Consider the following 24,225-nt stretch of genomic DNA (forward strand, 5'->3'; position numbering starts at 1 on the left):
AAGATGAAGACAGACTCATGCCTAGAAGTGTGAGTGGCGTCAGAGGCGAGGTGCAACCTCACCGGGATTGCGGTGGCTGATTTTGGTTTGCACATATCTAGGGTTTTATTGGGCTGATTTTCGTTTGAATTCTTTGTCGTGTGTTACAGAGGGAGGGTGAGAGGCGAGAGAAGGGAGAGGCGACGACGCCGGTGAGGAAGAAGGGGGTGGCGCCTCTGTGTGGAGAGAGAGAGAGAGCAGAAAGGGGGCGGGGCACAACAGTGTTTTTTTATTCTTTTTTTTTAATTTTTTTTATTTATAAAAGCTTGATAAAACGACGTCGTTTTACATGCCCGTCGATTAGTCCACGTCTGCAATTTTCGGCTGCCACGTCAACTACGTTTAAGGTGATGGTCAACGCGTGTGCAAATTACAATTAAACTAAAAAGTGATGTATTCTGGGGCTAATTTTGAAGGTCGTGTGCAATTTACAAATTTGATGATAGTTCATGTATTTTTTGGCTATTAACCTTGTTTATATAACCTTTTTCTTTTTCAAATTACAAGAGGTATCTGAATATAATCAACCCGCATGTAGACGGGACCTCACCACCACCTAAACGATGGGAAAACATCACTACACGCAGGCGAGAAATGCTCTGTGTATGGGACCTCAACACCAAACACCTCACCACCACCCAAACGGTGGGAAAACATCACCGCACACAGGCGAGAAACGCTCTGCATGTGGGACCTCAATACCAAACAATACAACACGCACGCAGGCGAGAATACAACACCACGCGTGTGGGACCTTAATACAACACGTGTGTGGGACCTCAATGCGAGAATACAACACCACGCGTGTGGGATCTCAATACCAAACAATACAACACCGCACGTAGACGAGAATACAACACCATCTAAAGTAGAAAAACATCACTGCACACAGGTGGAATTGAACCCAAAACCTTTTTCTCCTACAAAGGAGAGTCTTTGGGTGCCTCAACTTTGCCACTAGAGCAAGGCATCGTTGACTAGTATTTATATAACCTTAATTTACGATTCACCTCATCTACCAAACTCTAAATACGAAACGGCACAAGCCCATGATGTGTCATATTTTACGTATACATATATATATCTGATATCTCCATAATACAATCTTGTGATACAAAATCCAGCCTAAGAGAAAAGAAAAAACCATTCACACAACTCTGGAATCCAAATCCCTATCAATCTTCTCCTTCTCCGCCATCTGATGCTCCACGCTCTCCCCACTCCCTTTATAATTGTACCACCTCGCACACATCACAAAATACCCAAAATTCAAGAAGCAGAGCCCCGCCACGAGGTAGTAGAAGTAATCCAACCTCCCCTTGTTCAAATCCTCCGGTAGCCAGTTCCCCGCCGGCGACCCCTCCGTCGTGCGGTGCACCACCGTTATCAGCAACCCGTTCAAGTAATTGGCGGCGGCGGTGCCCAAGAAGAAGAAGGAGCCGGCGATGCTCCTCATATTCTCCGGGAACTGCTTGTAGAAGAACTCCACCTGCCCGATCGCCGAGAACGACTCCGCCAGCCCCGCCAGCACCAGCTGCGGCACCAGCCACATCGCCGACATCGACGACACGGCGCCGCGGTGCGAGTGCGCGACGGGCTGGGCCGTGGCCAGGGAGCGGCGCCGCTCCTCCACGAAGGCCCCCACGAGGGACTCCACGATGGTCAGGAAGATGCCAATGCCGATGCGCTGGAGCACGGTGATGCCACTGGGCTTGCCGGTGACGCGGCGGAGGAGGGGGACCACCGCGCGGTCGTAGACGGGGACCCACAAGGTGAGGGTGAGCATGGAGAAGATGTTGTAGGTGGCCGGCGGGATCTGAAAGCCGCCGCCGCCGAGGTGGCGGTCGGACTGCATGGCTTGGAAGACGATGTACTGCTGCTTCTCGCCGACGTGGTAGAGGATGGCCGCCGCCCATATCGGGATCACGCGCAGCACGCACTTGGTCTCCTCCACTTGCTGCAGGCTGCACAGCCGCCACGGGTCCGCCGGCGACCCGTCGGGGTTGATCTCGTCACCTGGGGTTATCATCGCCGCCTTGTCCAGGAATCTGTCGTTCAAATATCTTATTTATTGTCTACTCATAAAATTAAATAAATATTTCTAATGATGGGACATAGTGAAACAAGTAGTTCTCCGAGTGTACACTAACAAATGTGAAAATAGGATTCATGTTAATCCAAATCAATTGATTTAATTTCTTTTTATGTATTTTGAGAATTAAATTGATCTGCTCAAAAAAAAGATTGCATCTCAGAATCACATATGTAGTGTGTGAAGTTATTTATACGCAAGATCAGGTGTCGTCGAATATAATATTTCGTGATATCATAGATGAATCTTAAACGGAAACGTTAGTTTTAATCTTTTTGACATGTTTATTTTTTTTAGAGTAATATGATTATGTAAATATTAAGTATGGTTTTGTGATGATATATTGGTTGAAAGGAAGGATGATAATTATACATGCGGATTAGAATACTTGATTAGTATATTTTTTCATCGGATAATCTCTGCCCTAATTAATCTAAATGGATATGAAGTCGAATTTGGAGATGAATTTCTAAAATGAATATGAATTTAGGAATGCAATTCCCAATCCGTCCGGTTGCTGCCAAAACACTATTAAATTCGATAGTGAGGTTGGTGGGGATTTAGTAATTACTCCTTTTTCATGGATCAGGATTTGCCACGAACCTTGAGTTATGATGTAAATGAATAAATGGGAATCCTTCAGTTCCATTATATTCGATCTATATATATTTTTTTGGAATTAACTTTTCTTTAAAAATAATTACTTTATGCTACTTAAAATATGAATCATACATTTTTATATTATTCTCTCTAAAAGATGTCTTAAGGAATGGTGATTCAAATTTTAAAATGTTTATGTTGTTTATTTAATGAGTAGAAAAAGAGGTCTATAAATTAAGAAAAATAGAAAAAATTAATTAAATTAGTGAGTGGTGAAAAGAATCCATTAATTAGTGAGTGAAGAAAAAGATCCATTAATTATTACTAAAAATAAATTAAAATATTTTTTTTATGGACGGATCAAAATAATAAATTATGATATTTTTTATGGACGAATGAAATATAATTTTATCGTTCTAAATAATTGGAAAAAAAAAAGTAAAATCTAATGAAATGAAAGGATTATATTATGACAGAACTGATCACCTACCCACCGTGGACAAATATAACGTGCCCACCACTGATGTGACAATGTTATTTAGGAAGGATAATTAATAAATCTTACTCTAATTACAATTGCCACATCAGTGGTGAGCACGTTATATTTGTCCACGGTGGGTGATGGGTGATGGTTCTGTATATCATGATATTATTAAGAAAAACATTTAAAAGTAAGAGAAAATATGGTGCAATTATTGACGTAGTAGGTTGTGCTTGCGAAATGTGTTGAACAGAGATTGATAAATTAGTGATATGGGTTGGTACATGTGGGACCAGTTCCGCAATAAATACTGAAATATGTTTATAAGATTGATTATCTTGCATATACTCCCTTTATTCCTAAAAATTGTAGTTACTTAAATAAAATGACACGAATTTGAAAATATATATATATATATAATAATTGTATATTAATTATTTATGAGTAGAGATTGCATTCCACATTTTTTATAAATAATACTCCCTCCGTCCACAATTCAGTGCCCTGTTTGGCCTTTAAAAAGTGTCCACAATTGAATGCCTTGTTTTGCTTTTTGTACCCTTTTACTCTCCTACTTTTTCTATATTTACTACCCTTTGCCACTAATGGACCCACCTTCAAACACCTTTTTCACTTTTATATTCTATATTTACTACACTTTATCACTTTATCACTTTAGTCAACTACCTTTATCACTTTAGTCAACTACCCTTATATTTCACCACAACACCTTTTTCAGCTTTCTTAAGCTCCGTGCCCACACCCAAATGGGGCACTGAATTGTGGACGGAGGGAGTAAGAGAGAAAATTCATAGTCATTTTTAAATAAGGAAATGTCACCATTTTAAAGAGACATAGTACAATTTTAGGGACGAATTAGTTGTTTACTATGTTGACACAGAAAAAGTTAGATTTGATTCCCATTTTCTATAATATGTTAATAATCCCGAGAAGGACGTAGAGAAAAAAACACACACCTGAACTGATCGGTATAGGGAAGCTTAGAGTTGATGGACTTGGGCGGCGCGTACTTGTGGAGGGTGAGCCACGGCTGGTGCGGGCGCTTGAGGCGGCGCTTCCTGGCGGCGACCGCCACGACCTGCGCCAAGCTGGTGAGGAAGCTCCCCTCGGGCTTGACGATCACATAAATCTTGGTCCCGAGGAAGAATAGGAAGCAGGAGATGAGCATGAAGAGCGTTGGGATGGCGAGGCCGATCGGCCAGCTGACGTCCGACTGCACGTACACCACCAGCGTCACCGACACCATCTGCGCGAACGTCAGCGTGAAGAAGTACCAGTTGAAGAAGCTGTCGATCCCCCTCTTTCCGGCCTCCGTCTTCGGGTTGAACTGATCCGCCCCGAATGCCAGGTTGCACGGCCGGATCGCCCCCGCCCCCACGATCATCAGCCCGAACCCGAACAGCAGCACCGCCATCTGCCACGCCGTCGCCCCCACGCACCTCTCCGCGTCCGACGCGCAATGCGGCGGGTGCAGCCTCTTGAACACCGCCGTCATCGTTATCACCAGCAGTCCCTGCCGTTTCAAAAAATATTGCGAGTTAATTTTGTATACCCAAATTTCAGTATTTTTTTGTGAGAATTTTAAAATGTTTCACTTTTCAGTATTTTTCTAATGATACTAAAATTGATAACTTTTTCTTAAAAATATAAAAGTTGGGACACAAAATATAAAATTAAGTTAAAAAAGGTACCAGGAAGGAAGCGACGGAGCCGAATCCGAGGGTCTTGTAGCGGCCGAAATAGGCGTCGGAGAAGAAGGCTCCGAGTAGAGTGGCGAAGTTGGTGGTGCCGCTGAAGATGCTAAGAAGCGTGGTTGCGGAAACGCGCGACATGTTGAAAACGGTGGTTAAGTATACCTGAAGATTGGCTAGTGTCCCTAATGCTCCAAGCTTCTCAAACGTCTCATTTCCTATTTGATTTTTAAATTTACCAGAATTATCAAAACACACAATAAATTTTCATAATTGCGATCTAATCAACAAGAAAATGAAAATAATGATACCTATGATATAAGGCATGGCTCTGATTCCTCTGTAATTAACCTCAGGCTCCTCATCATCTCCGACCACAATTTCCTGATCATCGATCTTGTGCCTGATCTGAGATCCGTGGCCATTTCCGGCCATATTTCTCCAGTGTGCAGAAATGGATGTGAGAAGAGAGGGAAGGAGAAGAGCAGCAGCTCAAAAGCGTGGGCAATTTGTCGACGTTGTCTGTCCTAGCCTCGAATTAATATATAATGAAACCTTTTATGGGTGTCGCTGTCTTACACGTTCACTGTAGGAAAAGAAAAGAGATGAGTAGTTTGTAAGTGGGGTGCACATGAGCTTTGCTCAAACGCCAAAATTTGGTTGTGGAATTTTGTCAGAGCGACAAAAATTGGGGAAAATGACAGAGATTTGAGATTTGGGATCATCATTCATCATCCATCTACACTGTGTCTGTGAATTAGTTTAAACGGTAATTTTGGTTCCGATATTGGAGATCTCGTGTTTTATTGCACCACTCTACTGTAAAATATGGGATAAGATGGGACATTCTATTGCTCCAATATTATAAGTATGCTCCTAGTTTTATTTAATCTCTATGTATGTCTACTATAAACATTTTTTCTTCTTATAACAATTTTGATAAAAAAAAATTTGTAAAACTATTATTCTCGATTTATAAATTAAATCAATGTGTAGAAATCTAGCTGTGAGAGCGGTTCGCAATTTTCTAGAGCGGATTGTATGGCGCTTTTATGTCTTCTTTCAATTTTTTATTTTTATTTTTTTTGTTTATAAAACTCTTGTATATTTAATGTGCATGTATTTATAATAAGATACCGTCACCTAGATGTGATTCATAAATCAAAATAATTGATATATGAGATAAGATGATTTAATACGTTGACCATGCACAATGTCAGAATGCTTTCTTCCTGAGTCGAGATGTCAAAATTCTTGGGAAGCTGACTTTTGTCAATTTCTGGAAAGAAACTTAAATGGTTAGATCTAATTATTAATTGCTCAAAATAATAAAATTTGTGTAAGTTTCATTTTGAACTTTATGATTGGGGATAGTTTCACCAACTCTTAATTTCATTTCGAATCCAATTTTCGAATTTTTAAATAACTCAGAGAAATTAAAGATTTTCTAATTTAATGGAAATAATATTAATAAGTTAGAAACCAAACCAATGCTCCGCTAACCCTAACCTCAACGGCTAGGGTTTTGAGGAGTTTAGCTTTCCTTTCATCTTGGAAAGGTCGTTGTTCCCTCATCTGAAGGGTTGTGTTTCATGTTTCGTTGTGATCTTTACCACCATGAAAGTTGAAGATTTAGTGCGGCCCGTGACAAGGTCTCAAACTTTCGATTGAAGCAAAGGACGAGGTTGTAAAACTAACACATGTAGAGGCAAATAGAGGGCAAAAGAGTTTGGACCAAGTTCTCGTCGGGAAAAATCTTCTCAAAAAATGTTGCTAATCGCAAAACACTAAGATCCAATCTGCCTATGATCCTAAGAGAGGTTGGACAGACGAACGTAGAACTTGTGGGACGTAACCTTTTTGTGGTTAAATTTGCTAGCAATGCTGACAAAAAAAATAGCTTTGGAAGGAGACCGTACCCATGCAAGCTCCTACCGACATTAATTTCTCAAAGATTACGTTGTGGGTTCAGTGCCACAATATCACTCTTGAATGTCTGGAGCCGTAGATTATTTGACGTATTAGCGAAAAAGTTGGATTTGTGGAAGATATTGACGTGGGCGAAAACGGCATGTGTGATGGAAAATATGTGAGAGTGAGAATAACGTGAAGGCTTGATAACCCTCTAGTTCGATGTGTTCCGTTATCTCACGAGCAAATGAACAAGGATGTACTGATATTGTTGCAATATGAAAAGCTCCCCAAGTTTTGCTACGCGTGTGGAAGAATCATCCATATTTCTAACGACTGCGCGGAGATGCCGGTTGATACTTCCAAATGCAATTTCGAGAATTGGCTGCAGTCGGGAATGAGTTATCAAAATTAATGTGAAACTAAACCGAATGTAACGGATTTCGTTGGCAATCTAAGGGGAATTAAGAGAAGACGGGAGAATAAAGATGATGCTGGCGAAAACGTCTTGTCGTCAAGGATGCATGTGAGATCGGATGGCCATCGTTACTTGATGAATATACATAATCAACTAGACTCGATTATCTTTGCCACATCAGGCCAGGGAAAGAGTGAGGGAGATAGGGGCGGAATGAGAGGGTAGCAAGGATGAGAGTATTCTTTTAGGGAGGGGAAAGAAAATGAGAGCGGAGAGTGAGGGGGGCTAAGGGAAAGGAGAAGGAGGTTAAGGTGGGAGAAGATGCGATAGTGGTTGAGGAGAGAAATCTCATATTCCCGTCAAAAGCAAAAATGAGAAATAGTAAGAAGCATTGGAAAAGATTGGCCTGCGCTACAGGAATATCTCTAAAGAAAGGATCCCAGAATGGAAAGAAAGCTGAAGGAAAAAAGGTGGTCGGTATCAAGAGACAAGGAGGGCCATCTCCAGATGCAGATTGTGGGGGGCTGTAAAAAAAATATTTTGGCTCTTGGATTAAGGTGACGAAAGCAAACTCGCAAATAGAGATCCAACATCGGAGGCTGTGACGCCACCATGCCGGGCATTATGGATTGCATAGTTTGGAATGCATGAGGGTTGGGAAGCTCTCATGCATTCCATGAAATACGTCAGTTGGTTACCGGTTTCTCCCTGGGGATACTCTTTATTTGTGAAACTAAAGTGGATAACATGAGGAGTAAATGATGGAAATCTATGCTTGGTTTTGATGGTCAGTTTGTTGTGGACTAGAGAGGTGCGACTGGGGACTTATGCTTTTCTGTAGGACTCTTGTGAGTTATCCATCAAGAATTTTTCGACAGGTCATCTTGATTGTGTTGTTAAGTATAGCAAATTGGTGTGGAGGTTTACTGACTTTTATGGAAATCTAGACACGTCTAAAAGACGACATTCTTGGGAGCTTATGAAACGGTTCCATGTTGTGGTAATGATGGAATTCCTTAGATTATGAGGGGAGATTTCAATGAAATTATCAGCTAGGATGAGGCGCACGGAGGTAGTAAACCACCTTGGGGTCAAATGCATAGTTTTCACTCAAATAAATTGTGTGGCCTGAAAACGATGCATTGTGATAAAGGCTTTTACCTGGTACAGTTAAAGAAAAACGAGACGTCTACTCTTCTGAGATTAGACCGCTTTCTTATTAATCGGGAGGGACTTGATGCATTTGGCAACTTAATGGCATAAGTCTGGACCTGTTTAGCTCCGATCACTTGCCCTTGCTCATATCTATCAAGGATATAGATCAAAATGTTGATAATGGCGGAGACGCTCTCCGATGACACTTTGAATAAAAATGGATGCTTGATAAAACATTTGCTGCTGATTTGATATGCAAGTGGAGACTATTTGGTGGTGATCCACTCCATGCTCGATTGGAAAAATGCAAGTCTTTTATTCAGATATAGACGGGAAACAAGTTTGAGGCCCCGACTAAACATTTGGAGAAACTGAGAAAGCAAAGAGCTCACCTTCTTGCGAACTCCCGAGTTCTATGACTTTCCTTGCTAAATTGAAGGAACTTGACAAAGAGGTAGAGATAACCACTGAAGTGGAGGAGATTCATTGGAAACAGAGGTCTCGAGCCAATTGGCTTAGTCTTTGTGATTGCAGCACTAAACATTTGCATACTTTTGCGTCCAAGAGGAAGAAGGGTAATACCATAAAAAGCCTCAAGAACAAGATGGGTCATTGGTGACTGAAGAGGTAGAGAAGGCTGAGGTCATTAAGGATTTCTTTGTGGAGCTATTTCGGTCTTGGCGACAACACATTCCCATATTTAATATGTCACTAGCACGGTGGAGGGTAGGCTCGATGATAGCAACTAAGATGAGCTTTCCAAACCGTTTGTGGATAAGAAGGTCAGGAAGGCGGTCTTTCAAATGAATCCGAATAAAGCACTGAGGTCAAACGACTTTTTGCCACTTTTCTTTCAGAAGCTTTGGGGAGAGATTGGGAATTCCTTCACTCATAAGGTTCTTTCTGTGGTGAATAATGGTGCTAGTATAAAGGAGTGAAATATGACTCTTATAGTTTTGATTCCTAAAACTAAAAAGCCTACCACTGTAAAGGAATTTCACCCCATCAGCCTCTGCAATACTACTTATAAAGTGGTGGCAAAAATGTGACTAATAGACTTGGAAGTTATTTACCTACGGTTATTGATGAGTCTCAAAGTACCTTTATTTAGAGGAGGTTGATTTCGGAAAATATATTGCTTGGCTATAAATGCATGCATTGTCTTTGCAATAAAAGGACAGGAAACAACGACTATGCAGTTACTAAGCCCTACAATCGAGTCGAATGGGATTTCTTGCGTGAGATGCTTGTTAAGTTGTGTATTCATATGAAGTTGGTTAGTCTTATTATGCATTATATGTCTAAGGTTCACTTTTCTTTTGTTGTGATCGTAAAATCCATGGCTCGTTAACTACGTCTTGGGGCCCCGTTTGGGGCTCCGTCAAGAATGTCCCGATAATACTCATATTTTCATGATTTTTAATGTTCATATAATGTCAATTTCTTACTATACAACACGAATTAATATATTTCTTTTCCTTTCTAAAGAAAGGAAAAAAAAGTTAGAAACCGAACCGCATGGTTTATAAGCAGGTACATTTGTGGGCCTAATTAGACACAAGTACCAACTTTAACTAATTTATGTTCAGAAGTTATTTATAATTCATCATCAAGATTTCATAAAAACTTGTTTCCTGTACCATATAGTGTACTCTATTGACGTGATAGTGGACGTTATTACTGGGGAATCTTAAAGGTTATTTTAATCATCCATTCCACCAAACTATCCTTTGTTATCATTTTTGTGGCAATAATATCATGTTAGGTAATTTTCGAAAAAAGTAAAATAAAAGAGTTAGTATTTATTACATATATAAAAGTTAAATGTCGGTAAAATTTATACTAATATCGTTTTTCATTCAATAGATACTCACAATTATCAAATCAATTTTTTATTTGCATTGTCGAATAGATTTTTAATTGATTATTATACAATAAATTTAGTATTTATATGTCACAGCCCACTATCCCAATGACGGGTTAACCGGGGTTATGACTTGGGATGAACAATAAGAAACGGAAATTAAAGGGGATTTACTAAGTAACCAACATTAATAACAAACTAGTGGTATATATATATATAACCACTTGGGTAATTCACAAACGAGTCTGCCATAACGACTAGACCCCAACTGAAAGTTAATTAAAATGAAGTAGTAATAAGTTCAAGTAGAAATGATAAATAAGTCAGAGTGTTTGCAGCGGAAAAACGTGTGAGTTATGCATATGGAGATGCATACTCAAGGTTTCATTACATAAACATCAAAAGGGAAATCCGCTCAACACCGATCCATTCCATCGCCTGCTCAACCTGCACATTTAGAAATACATGCAGGGCTGAGTATAAAAATACTCAGTGACATAAGCCGAAAATACAACATGCATACATATATAAATTGAACTGCCAACAGTAACACACAGGGGTTTTCTTGAATGACCTGCGCTTACTAAAACATTTCATTCATTTTCATAAAGGTGGATGCGCATCCCATTTTCAGTCTATATGATCCATATCTGTCCTTTCTGTCACGCGCCGGGAAGGAGGCCTCCTTACCACGGACGCCAAGACCGGTCGCAAGCGACTCGCGGTCTCCATGAGTGTACACGTTAACCCTAGCTAGCGACCTTTGTCTAGCATAGGATCCCAATTGGATTTCCTTTAAAGTTGGCGAACCAACACAGATAGGATACATATAAAAACATAAACATTTTTGGCAGTCAATCATTTCATAAACATTTCATTTCATTTCATGAACATTTCATTTTCATTTCATAAGAGTCATTTATCATTTGGGCATAATAATAAACTGAAATTAACAGTTAAAATCATCTCATGCATATATTCGTATAAGAGGCCTACGACACGCAGGGGATCTCTATATACGTATAGTAAAAGTAATGCCCACCTCAATTGTTCTTAAAGCTGGCGTGGAGTCGTTTCTTCTTCGGCTTCACTTTCTGTCGCCCGGACCTTCATTGATGAAGAGTCGATAAGTTCGTGAAGAAATTGTCATAAGACAAAGTCTAATTCTACGTGCCTAGGGTATCTTTTAATGTTTTAGGGTTCTAGCATCCATAATTCATTACATTAAAGACAGTCAAAAATCAATCATACCTCGTCTAATCTCATTCAAACACATAGGCAACACAAACACATAAGGCACATAAGAATCACAATCAAACATCATCAAAACATGCTCTGTTTTTACACTGACTCAACTTCAAAATTTAATCTGTTCTGACTCCGACATCTCCTGGACTCGAGACTCATACCGAAAGAAAGATCTTCGAGTCTAGTTTCATATAAAAAAAAAGTAGAGTCGAAAACTCCAAGTGGTTTGAGAGATATGACGTTTTTACCACGATCTACCATGTTCGGCAGTTTTGAACAATCGAAAACTTGGATTTTTGAAAAATAGTAAACGTTGTCAAACTGGGCTCAACTTTGGTGGATATCTAGTTAACACAATAAGGTTAATACCATAAAAATTTGGAAATCTAGATCACACAGGAAGCTACTGAAATGAATGACTCTTTCCTCTGTTCTCTGAAATTCTCGGTAGTAATGTGCAGTTTAGGTTTTGCATTTTAAAGAAGTATCAAACGAAGTTGGAATGGCTTGAAATTTTACCAGGGTACTCAAGACTCATGTAGGGACTTGCTATAAAATTGTCAAATCTATTAGACATCGACAAACCGTCGATCACAGTAGGTCAGTAGGCCTACGAAATTCATATTTATAAGTCCTTAAAAAAATAATTTATATAAATCAAGAAATAAGAGTTTAATCCCAAAAATATTCATTAAAAGTCCATCATAATTTAAATAAAAGAACGGACCTCATTTAAAATAAATAGTCCCAAACTCGTTACGCACATATACTAAATCTTTCATGAAACATCCTTTAAAATGAACTTTGATACATAGAAAATAATTCAACAACTTGAGCTCTTAAGAGGTTGTTTTGCAACAGACATCAAATCTGCCTCGGATCTCCAAATGAGGCTCCAAAAGAAATTCTGGAAACTAGACATTTCAAGGATCATTCTCCAATTTGAATCGAATGAAAAAAAATTCAAACGAGCAAGATATGCCCTCTCAAAGATGGGTATTTAACAAGCAAAAATCTGAAAATTTCAGATTTCCAGATTACAACCAAGTCAGTGGGCTTTCTTTAAAAATTCATATCTCCCTTTACAAAACTCCACTGGGAACCCCAAGGGTCAATCTGGAAACTAGGGAGAGATCATAACACTCTACAGTTGGATTTACTCCAAGAACATTCATGGTTTAGAAGATATGACTGTCTAAAGTTCAGTGCACAAAAAGAGTTCAAGTTTGGCAGATTTAGAACATAAATCAGAAAAACCACTTTAGGCTTCACCAAAAATTCTAAAACTGAACAAGTAAGTTCCCAACATGTCAGTGAATATTCAGTAGAAAGATAGGCTTGAGAATCAAAGATTTAAGTCGGCCTTTGCCACCTAAAAGTCGTAGGTTTGTAAAATCTACTGGATGGTACAAGGAATAAGAACTAGATTTCAAGAATTTATACCGGTTGTTTCCCTTACTCAAAAATGGTGAGACCGATGTCAAAAGAAAGATACGGGAGTCTAGAGTGACATATTCAAGTTTCAAAGGTTTTCACCGATTGAAACTTTACTTATGGCCTCCCAAAGATTGTTTACCAAAAATGTATTCCAGATAGGCAGTGATGTTTACAAATTCATAAATAAATCATAAGAGCTCCAAACCTTCTGAAATTTTACCAAAGTTTAGAAAACATATGAAATATGATACACAATTAATTTGGGAATTTTTGGGAACCGTTTGGATGGATGGAATCGCCTTGCAAAACACTGCCGAGCAGTGTGCTTATGGCAGATTCGCTGCCTTACCTCATGCACGGTTTTTCACCCAATAAACTCTACCAAAATAATCATCCAAAATCATAAAACATATCCTCACATAATATAGCACACAAATGTGTAAAAATCCATGGCCATAAAGCATTTTCAGTTGAGAAAAAGCAAAGAAAAACTCACCCTCGAAGCACAACCTTCACTCTATAGTTTTCCCACACTCTCCCTTGCTTTGCTACTTCTCTTGGGGCTTCAAAGGCTTCTATGGAGTGTGATAATGGTGGGAGAAAAGTTGTGAGAGTGGGAGAAAGATTGTAGTGGTGGGGGAAAAGGAGTAGTGTGGTGGAAAGGTAGGAGTAGTGGTAGGGAAAAAGATTAGTGGTAGGGAAAAGAAAATATTAGTGGTGGTAGGGAAAAAGATTAGTGGTAGGGAAAAGAAAATATTAGTGGAGGATAATGGGGTGTTACATTAAGTAAATATAAAAATGTGGTGTAGTAATAACCCATGTGTAAAAAAAAATATATATATATGTAAGACTAATCATCAATTGATAAAATGCTAGAGCATAAAACTCTTGTGATCAAAATTAGAATAAATAGCACTAACATTAGTGCTCTCTCTCAATTTATAAATACATCATAGGAAAATAATTTGAGAAAAATATTGATGGAAAATTTTTATAACTCATCATTCCTAAAGTTCTCGGTAAAAATAAATAAATACATAATTTTTTTTTTCGATTTGAAAACTCAAAATAAATCTTTGAGCTCCATCATTCTCTTAATGGACTCAAAATATATTTTGAGTGCATCATCCGTTGAAATAAAAATAAAAATAAATTATCACGTATGTAATCATCAAATTCACATAAGTCCGTATTTTATTAATGGATGCTGAACCCTAATTACCATAAGAAATCCTTAAATCAATAATTAAAAGTCTATAATCCTTAATAAAAAGTCGGGGCATTACATACTATCCCCCTTAACATAAATTTCGTCCCGAAATTTGTACCTCAGAAAATAACTCTGAGTACTTCACTTTCCTGTTAGACGGTAGTCTATTATTGACCATGATATATTCATAGGTCCCTTACTATCGGTATTGACTTAGTCCTTAGTACCTGAACTTCCCGATCTAAGATAGATTTGGATATTCCTTCGTAACTCAAATATTGACTAATAATAATGTTGTTCTTATGGATCATATGCTTTGAATCGTAAACATACTTCTCTATTTGCGACACATGGGATACATTACGCACATTCTCAAAGCTTAGCGCTAACGCCAACCAGTAAGTTATTGGGTCTATCCTTTCTACAATCTCGTATGAGCCTATAAAACGGGGTTTAGGTTTACCCTTTACACCGAATCTAACGATTCCTCTTGATGGAGAAACCTTCAGAAAAACTTTCTTTACATCCTCAAACTATAGGTCCTTTCGGCGTTTGTCAGCATATGACTTCTGTCTATCCTGGGCCTCCTTGATTCCTTTTTCTGATTTGACGGACGATCTCAATCATATCGCCATTTCATCCCAACAAAGTGGTGATCTATATTTCCCCAGGTATAACGCCTCATTTGCCAATTTATCGATAGTCAATTGATAACTGGTATTATATGTCTCACAATGAGTGGCAAAAACATGTTCTCAGCTTTCACCCCGGTTTAGCTCGGTCGTCCTCAACATACCTTATTAGTAATTTCTATGTCGTTTAAGCGGAACTATAATGACTAATATCTCTAGAGCATTCTTAAGGCAACTTAAACAGTTTGTAAGGAGACCAACCATTTCGAGCATGTAGGCAGTCTGCCTAAAACGCCGTTATAAACTTTTATTCATTCATCGAAGGAATCTCGAGTCATGTGGGCATTGACTGCCCCCTTTCGTGACAACCTTTGCTTAAGTATGATGGATTCGAAAAAAATCCATCTCGACAACGAAATTCATTGGTTCGTTAAGGGCTCAGTTTGTCCCAAACACGACATTAAGCTTGACTTTATGAGCTCTAAGACTCAAAGTAACAATATGATATGTTGTAAAACCTTCACTTGCTAGCACGCAAGACATATTTCAACAAATGAGGTTACATCTCGTTTCATGCCTCCTAACTAGAATTTTTCTAGATCTTAATACATCTTAGTACTTCTTGGTGACAGTATATGGGTGCCATGGCTTTATCTTATTCTTAAGTTCATTGTCATGGACATGCATATCTTCCCTTCAAAGAAGATAGCATTATCTGATTCTTAAGTTCCTTATTCTTCCTCGTAGCTTCTCCATCTTTTCGTCCTTCCTTTTTGCTTCTACCACCATTTTTCTCATACTGGGTATTGTCGCAATAACACTCGCTATTGTATTAGGTGGTTTAATCACTTCTATCCTCATCTTGTCAAAGTTTTTAATGAGTTCATCTTCCCTCGTGAGAAAGTATCCTAACTTAGACGAGACTTTAGGACTCAATGCATCGGCTACTACATTGGCCTTGCCTGGGTGGTAGTTAATACCACAATCATAATCCTTTACTAGTTCGAGCCATATTCTTTGTCTCATGTTCAGATCCCTTTGCTTGAAAAAAAATATTTCAAGCTTTTATGATCGGTGAATATCTCACACCTAACTCCGTATAGGTGATGTCTCCATATTTTCAGTGCATGCACCACTGCAGCTAATTCTAAATCATGGGTTGGATAATTCAGTTCATGTGGTCTAAGTTATCGCGATGTATATGCTATCACCTTTCCCTCTTGCATTAACACACAACCTAGTCCATTTTTCGACGCATCCGTGTAGATCACATATTCCCTGTCTGGTTCTGGAACTGCTAGCACTGGTGCAGTAGTTAACATGTCCTTGAGCTGCTGAAAACTTCTCTCGCACTCATCAGTCCAAGTATACTTGATTCCTTTCCCAAGTAACTGCGTCATTGGTCTTGCTATTTTTGAAAATCCTTCAATGAATCTTCGATAGTAGCCAGTTAATCCTAAGAAACTTCTTATCTCATTTGGAGTTGTTGGTGACCTCCATCCTTGTACTGCTTCAACCTTGATACCTTCTGACCTTAAGTCAAATCTCACATTTAGTGAATTTGATATAAAGACATTCACCCCTTAGTGTTTGCAACGCGATTCTCAATGTTTCTTATATTCTTCTTAATCTTGGAGTAGATAAGGATATCGTCTTTGAATACCAAGATGGACTTATCCAAGTAAGGATAGAATGCTCTGTTCATGAGGTCCATGAACACCACTGGCGCGTTTATTAATCCGAACGGCACAACTACGTATTCGTAGTGATCATATCTTATTCGGAAAGCCGTTTTGGGTATATCTTCATGTCTAACTTTTAACTGATGATACCCAAACTTCAAATCGATCTTAAAGATTACACTCACGCCTTTGAGTTGGTCGAATAAATAATCCTCAAGGTGCCTTCCTTCTTCTTGACAAATAACACAGGCGCTTTCCATGGGATACACTAGGTTTGATAAAACCTAGGTCCAATAATTCCTGTAATTGGATCTTTAGCTCCTCCAATTCCCTTGGAGCCATCCTATAAGGTGCCTTGGATACCGGTGCTGATCCTGGTTCAAAATCGATGGTAAATTCTACTTGTCTATCGAGTGGCAGCCCTGGTAAATTTTTTGAAAAATATCTCAGAATTCCCGTACAATCTCTACGTCTTCAATTATCCCTTTGGTCTCAACTCCTCCGATCAGGTATACCAGGAAAGCTTGGCAGTCTATCTTGTTCATCATCTTCCTCGCTTGTAAGGCTGAAATAATTGGTATCCTGTTCCCCAGGTTTATCTCAAAGCATCCATCCCCGAAAAGTTAAAAGCAATCTTCCGCTCCTTGCATAAAACTGTGGCGTAGTTCTTAGCTAACCAGTCAATCCCTAGGATTACATCAATGTCCTATATTGTATAAACTGCAAGTTGTTTACTATGACCTTAAATGATCCTATGTTTACCTCTTGGTTTGAGTAAGCATGTGTTTCTATCGTCGCCCCTCCTATGGGTAAAGAATTTCTCATGTCCAGATTAGCCCTTTTCAGGTATGAGTTTTAGGGTATTTGCACATGCACTTGCAGAGAAAGAATGCGAGGCACCCGTATCGAACAGAAGTATAACAGGTGTGTTGAGTAGCGTGCCCATACTTATTAGGTTTCCTTGTTTGCTTCCTTATTTATTCTTGTGCGGGGCATAGGTTCTAACTTAAGGGGGTTGTGGTGGATAGAGTAGTTGTTGGCCTAGAATGACCCTAAATGGTTGTGCTTGACCCGGTTGATTTGATCTTCACATCCCTCCTTGTGGCCTCGCTTGGAAATCTTTAGCAAAATGGCCCTTCTGACCATATTTAAAACATGTATTACTATCATCCAAACATATATCATAATATGACTTGGAAAACTTCGGCCATGGAGGTACCCCAGGCTGGCCCTACTTATCCTTAGCAGGTCCTATGTTTGTTTGATGTCCTTGTCCTTGCCTTTGGGCACTATGTTTCCTACCAAGGCCTCTTGCCATTTCGACTATCATAGTAGTCTTGCCTTCGTCCTTGATCATTTGCTTCCTGAGTTGAGTTTGGGTCGGGCAAATCTCGGGCCTACTACCTCGGCGTCCAGAGCTTGGCTGAACAATTCAGAGTTCATAAACTCAGTATAATTGTCGAGTACCTTAGGCCGGAGTGAAACTTGTCTATCATCTTTTCTTCTATGTCCACCTACTGTGGGGCCTAACGGACATGCTGCAGAAAATATGGTCATACTTGGTCATATCCCATCTTGTTTTGCTTTGGATTAAACACTTCTTTTCCTTTCCTCTTATAACGGCTATTAGAAATATAATTGTCATATACCCCCGTCTGAAAATCTTCTAAGACAAGTCTGACAGCTCTTCTTGAGTCATCGCTTTTCTTTTGGCCTTCAACCAAAATCTGCAAATTCAGTCAATTGGAATGCAACACAGAAAGTCGTTCATGTACGCAAACACTATATTACGGTCTCAATTTGGATTCTGAATTTCTATCATAATGAATGGTCGATAATATTCATAGGACAAAGACTAATCTCAACTAATTTAAACACAATGAGAGACAACTATACAAAGCTATAGTTTGGGTGGTATACTAGGTCAGTAGACTAATACTTCTTAGTCTTATCGATAAAGGGAATCTACTATGACAACTCACGAGTTGCAAGGCTCAAAATCAACACAACATCAAAGCAAGGTGTTGTAGAAATTGTTCAAGAGATTCAAAAGAATGACCAGAGGGTATGAAATGATTAACTACAAGGTCGAACAAAATGACCTCGAGTAAGAACCCGTCTGGCTTTTCAACCGAAAGTTGAAACATATAGGTTTTCAACCCAAAAGACGTCTACTGAGATTTGGATCATGTGGACTGGCCAGGTCCAACATCATCACTTCCCAGTCACACGGGAAACATTGTCCCGAACTTGAGAAGTCGTGGACATACTATACATAACGAAACTTGAGTTCGTAGTGGCAGCTTAAAGCTCAAACTTAAGGTTCTAGTCCTATTGAACTAGACTCTTATTCCCCAAGGTCTACATACAGACAGTCGAACCATATTTTCTTATATAACTTGTAGTCCCAAAGACATGGGCAACAGTCCAAAGGCGTGTATACTGAGCTATAACAATTCTTATGTCGTCATCAAAAGCTATACTAAAATCCCGATATGCCCGGGTAGTCTCTGCTGGGTCAAACGCGGAGCTTTCCTAACTATCGGAATATGCCTGGACGTAACCCTCTTTAATAGATAAGGGAAAGTGTGAGTCTTCTTATACGTAAGTAGACGTAAAACTCTTAAATGTACAAGGTTATGAACATATTATGCATAACAAAACATAAGTTTCATTAAGACAACTAAACTTATTTTAAGGTCTTCTATTCTAGTGGACTCGGATCCCATTTCCCATGTATGTCACAAATATATATATAACCCGCAAACAATCAAATCACGCCCTTTTTATAATCTATCGTGTAACATAAGTCGATTCGATGTTCCATCGTGTGTAAACATTCGAACGTAGAGACTTATGCTTAAACCCTTGATGCAATGTTTGCCTTGAATTCATCTTGTATCATCATTCCGTGCTTTTCCTTCAACGCGTACATGTCTTTTCATTCCATTTTGTAATTCAAAAGAACCATTGTTTTCTTGTGGAAGCTGAAATGCTCTAAGTTCTCTATCATTCTTCTAAATCATCACTTCAAGAATCTAGATTGTAGAGATATCCTACTAATCCAGCAGTCTATGTTCTTTTAGAATCGTGATCATGCAACTTATAGCAATCTATGTTTTCTGGGGAAAGCATGTGTCAATTCTCTATCATTCTTCTTATTATATCATCATAACTGCAATGATATGCCATGAAAGGCAAAACATTCAACATTTCATCATAGCATGCTCTTTACATAAACATCTTCATGAAACAGTTTAGAATAATAACATCTTTAAAACGTTGTAACTGCAGTTACCTTTTTCCTTGATTGAGCACGATGCAATGGAGTGTTGAGCGGTGTCGTATTAACCCACGTATGTCTAGTGAATCAAACTAGACTTGGCTTTTTAGAATAAGGTTTCTAGTGCCAGAGCAAACGAACTGCTCTGATACCACTCTGTCACAGCCCACTATCCCAATGACGGGTTAACCGGGGTTATGACTTGGGATGAACAATAAGAAACGGAAATTAAAGGGGATTTACTAAGTAACCAACATTAATAACAAACTAGTGGTATATATATATATAACCACTTGGGTAATTCACAAACGAGTCTGCCATAACGACTAGACCCCAACTGAAAGTTAATTAAAATGAAGTAGTAATAAGTTCAAGTAGAAATGATAAATAAGTCAGAGTGTTTGCAGCGGAAAAACGTGTGAGTTATGCATATGGAGATGCATACTCAAGGTTTCATTACATAAACATCAAAAGGGAAATCCGCTCAACACCGATCCATTCCATCGCCTGCTCAACCTGCACATTTAGAAATACATGCAGGGCTGAGTATAAAAATACTCAGTGACATAAGCCGAAAATACAACATGCATACATATATAAATTGAACTGCCAACAGTAACACACAGGGGTTTTCTTGAATGACCTGCGCTTACTAAAACATTTCATTCATTTTCATAAAGGTGGATGCGCATCCCATTTTCAGTCTATATGATCCATATCTGTCCTTTCTGTCACGCGCCGGGAAGGAGGCCTCCTTACCACGGACGCCAAGACCGGTCGCAAGCGACTCGCGGTCTCCATGAGTGTACACGTTAACCCTAGCTAGCGACCTTTGTCTAGCATAGGATCCCAATTGGATTTCCTTTAAAGTTGGCGAACCAACACAGATAGGATACATATAAAAACATAAACATTTTTGGCAGTCAATCATTTCATAAACATTTCATTTCATTTCATGAACATTTCATTTTCATTTCATAAGAGTCATTTATCATTTGGGCATAATAATAAACTGAAATTAACAGTTAAAATCATCTCATGCATATATTCGTATAAGAGGCCTACGACACGCAGGGGATCTCTATATACGTATAGTAAAAGTAATGCCCACCTCAATTGTTCTTAAAGCTGGCGTGGAGTCGTTTCTTCTTCGGCTTCACTTTCTGTCGCCCGGACCTTCATTGATGAAGAGTCGATAAGTTCGTGAAGAAATTGTCATAAGACAAAGTCTAATTCTACGTGCCTAGGGTATCTTTTAATGTTTTAGGGTTCTAGCATCCATAATTCATTACATTAAAGACAGTCAAAAATCAATCATACCTCGTCTAATCTCATTCAAACACATAGGCAACACAAACACATAAGGCACATAAGAATCACAATCAAACATCATCAAAACATGCTCTGTTTTTACACTGACTCAACTTCAAAATTTAATCTGTTCTGACTCCGACATCTCCTGGACTCGAGACTCATACCGAAAGAAAGATCTTCGAGTCTAGTTTCATATAAAAAAAAAGTAGAGTCGAAAACTCCAAGTGGTTTGAGAGATATGACGTTTTTACCACGATCTACCATGTTCGGCAGTTTTGAACAATCGAAAACTTGGATTTTTGAAAAATAGTAAACGTTGTCAAACTGGGCTCAACTTTGGTGGATATCTAGTTAACACAATAAGGTTAATACCATAAAAATTTGGAAATCTAGATCACACAGGAAGCTACTGAAATGAATGACTCTTTCCTCTGTTCTCTGAAATTCTCGGTAGTAATGTGCAGTTTAGGTTTTGCATTTTAAAGAAGTATCAAACGAAGTTGGAATGGCTTGAAATTTTACCAGGGTACTCAAGACTCATGTAGGGACTTGCTATAAAATTGTCAAATCTATTAGACATCGACAAACCGTCGATCACAGTAGGTCAGTAGGCCTACGAAATTCATATTTATAAGTCCTTAAAAAAATAATTTATATAAATCAAGAAATAAGAGTTTAATCCCAAAAATATTCATTAAAAGTCCATCATAATTTAAATAAAAGAACGGACCTCATTTAAAATAAATAGTCCCAAACTCGTTACGCACATATACTAAATCTTTCATGAAACATCCTTTAAAATGAACTTTGATACATAGAAAATAATTCAACAACTTGAGCTCTTAAGAGGTTGTTTTGCAACAGACATCAAATCTGCCTCGGATCTCCAAATGAGGCTCCAAAAGAAATTCTGGAAACTAGACATTTCAAGGATCATTCTCCAATTTGAATCGAATGAAAAAAAATTCAAACGAGCAAGATATGCCCTCTCAAAGATGGGTATTTAACAAGCAAAAATCTGAAAATTTCAGATTTCCAGATTACAACCAAGTCAGTGGGCTTTCTTTAAAAATTCATATCTCCCTTTACAAAACTCCACTGGGAACCCCAAGGGTCAATCTGGAAACTAGGGAGAGATCATAACACTCTACAGTTGGATTTACTCCAAGAACATTCATGGTTTAGAAGATATGACTGTCTAAAGTTCAGTGCACAAAAAGAGTTCAAGTTTGGCAGATTTAGAACATAAATCAGAAAAACCACTTTAGGCTTCACCAAAAATTCTAAAACTGAACAAGTAAGTTCCCAACATGTCAGTGAATATTCAGTAGAAAGATAGGCTTGAGAATCAAAGATTTAAGTCGGCCTTTGCCACCTAAAAGTCGTAGGTTTGTAAAATCTACTGGATGGTACAAGGAATAAGAACTAGATTTCAAGAATTTATACCGGTTGTTTCCCTTACTCAAAAATGGTGAGACCGATGTCAAAAGAAAGATACGGGAGTCTAGAGTGACATATTCAAGTTTCAAAGGTTTTCACCGATTGAAACTTTACTTATGGCCTCCCAAAGATTGTTTACCAAAAATGTATTCCAGATAGGCAGTGATGTTTACAAATTCATAAATAAATCATAAGAGCTCCAAACCTTCTGAAATTTTACCAAAGTTTAGAAAACATATGAAATATGATACACAATTAATTTGGGAATTTTTGGGAACCGTTTGGATGGATGGAATCGCCTTGCAAAACACTGCCGAGCAGTGTGCTTATGGCAGATTCGCTGCCTTACCTCATGCACGGTTTTTCACCCAATAAACTCTACCAAAATAATCATCCAAAATCATAAAACATATCCTCACATAATATAGCACACAAATGTGTAAAAATCCATGGCCATAAAGCATTTTCAGTTGAGAAAAAGCAAAGAAAAACTCACCCTCGAAGCACAACCTTCACTCTATAGTTTTCCCACACTCTCCCTTGCTTTGCTACTTCTCTTGGGGCTTCAAAGGCTTCTATGGAGTGTGATAATGGTGGGAGAAAAGTTGTGAGAGTGGGAGAAAGATTGTAGTGGTGGGGGAAAAGGAGTAGTGTGGTGGAAAGGTAGGAGTAGTGGTAGGGAAAAAGATTAGTGGTAGGGAAAAGAAAATATTAGTGGTGGTAGGGAAAAAGATTAGTGGTAGGGAAAAGAAAATATTAGTGGAGGATAATGGGGTGTTACATTAAGTAAATATAAAAATGTGGTGTAGTAATAACCCATGTGTAAAAAAAAATATATATATATGTAAGACTAATCATCAATTGATAAAATGCTAGAGCATAAAACTCTTGTGATCAAAATTAGAATAAATAGCACTAACATTAGTGCTCTCTCTCAATTTATAAATACATCATAGGAAAATAATTTGAGAAAAATATTGATGGAAAATTTTTATAACTCATCATTCCTAAAGTTCTCGGTAAAAATAAATAAATACATAATTTTTTTTTTCGATTTGAAAACTCAAAATAAATCTTTGAGCTCCATCATTCTCTTAATGGACTCAAAATATATTTTGAGTGCATCATCCGTTGAAATAAAAATAAAAATAAATTATCACGTATGTAATCATCAAATTCACATAAGTCCGTATTTTATTAATGGATGCTGAACCCTAATTACCATAAGAAATCCTTAAATCAATAATTAAAAGTCTATAATCCTTAATAAAAAGTCGGGGCATTACAATATTGTATTGACATGTTAATATTTAAATATCAAGTAAAAATGAAAAAATATTTACAAATTTAAAATTTTATTATATAATACATATAGTTTTTTATATAGTGAGAAATAGATATTAGTGTTTTGTTGGCATTTTTGTAATATTATATTATTATTCAATAATCTCATAAGCTATAATCCTATTTATCCAGTTAGAAATTTATTGATGTTTACTACTTTATTTTCTATTTTTCTAATAAATATATTAAAGATATTGTAATATATTTATATTCTACAATGAATGTAATTCTTATTATAATAAATGTCTAATAATAAATTATATTTATGATTTTTTTTATTTAATAACATTTCTTATTATATTTATATTCTACAATGAATGTAATGAAATTACATTATTCTATGAAATAACAATAGTTCAAGGA

At 38.0% G+C, this 24,225-nt stretch overlaps 1 protein-coding gene and 2 long non-coding RNA genes across 3 annotated transcripts; all 3 read right to left on the reverse strand.

The window, feature by feature from the left end:
* Positions 1-1,091: 1,091 nt before the first annotated feature.
* LOC131002781 (protein NRT1/ PTR FAMILY 2.11-like) lies at positions 1,092-5,797 on the reverse strand. The gene is made up of 4 exons (XM_057929252.1): positions 5,236-5,797; positions 4,925-5,142; positions 4,190-4,746; positions 1,092-2,087 (listed from the first exon to the last, which is right to left on the reverse strand). Exons 1-4 carry the CDS (start codon positions 5,357-5,359, stop codon positions 1,187-1,189), a joined length of 1,800 nt encoding a protein of 599 aa, XP_057785235.1. The 5' UTR covers positions 5,360-5,797; the 3' UTR covers positions 1,092-1,186.
* A 4,630-nt stretch (positions 5,798-10,427) lies between these two features.
* LOC131002785 (uncharacterized) lies at positions 10,428-13,611 on the reverse strand. Its single transcript, XR_009094408.1, has 3 exons — positions 13,454-13,611; positions 11,315-11,379; positions 10,428-10,719 (listed from the first exon to the last, which is right to left on the reverse strand). It is a non-coding gene; the product is annotated as an uncharacterized LOC131002785 (long non-coding RNA).
* Positions 13,612-19,988: 6,377 nt separating this feature from the next.
* Positions 19,989-23,172, reverse strand: LOC131002786 (uncharacterized). Its single transcript, XR_009094409.1, has 3 exons — positions 23,015-23,172; positions 20,876-20,940; positions 19,989-20,280 (listed from the first exon to the last, which is right to left on the reverse strand). It is a non-coding gene; the product is annotated as an uncharacterized LOC131002786 (long non-coding RNA).
* Between the last annotated feature and the right edge of the window lie 1,053 nt (positions 23,173-24,225).

This window comes from Salvia miltiorrhiza, unplaced genomic scaffold (genome assembly GCF_028751815.1).
Source record: "Salvia miltiorrhiza cultivar Shanhuang (shh) unplaced genomic scaffold, IMPLAD_Smil_shh fragScaff_scaffold_19_1, whole genome shotgun sequence".
Lineage (NCBI taxonomy): Eukaryota > Viridiplantae > Streptophyta > Magnoliopsida > Lamiales > Lamiaceae > Salvia > Salvia miltiorrhiza.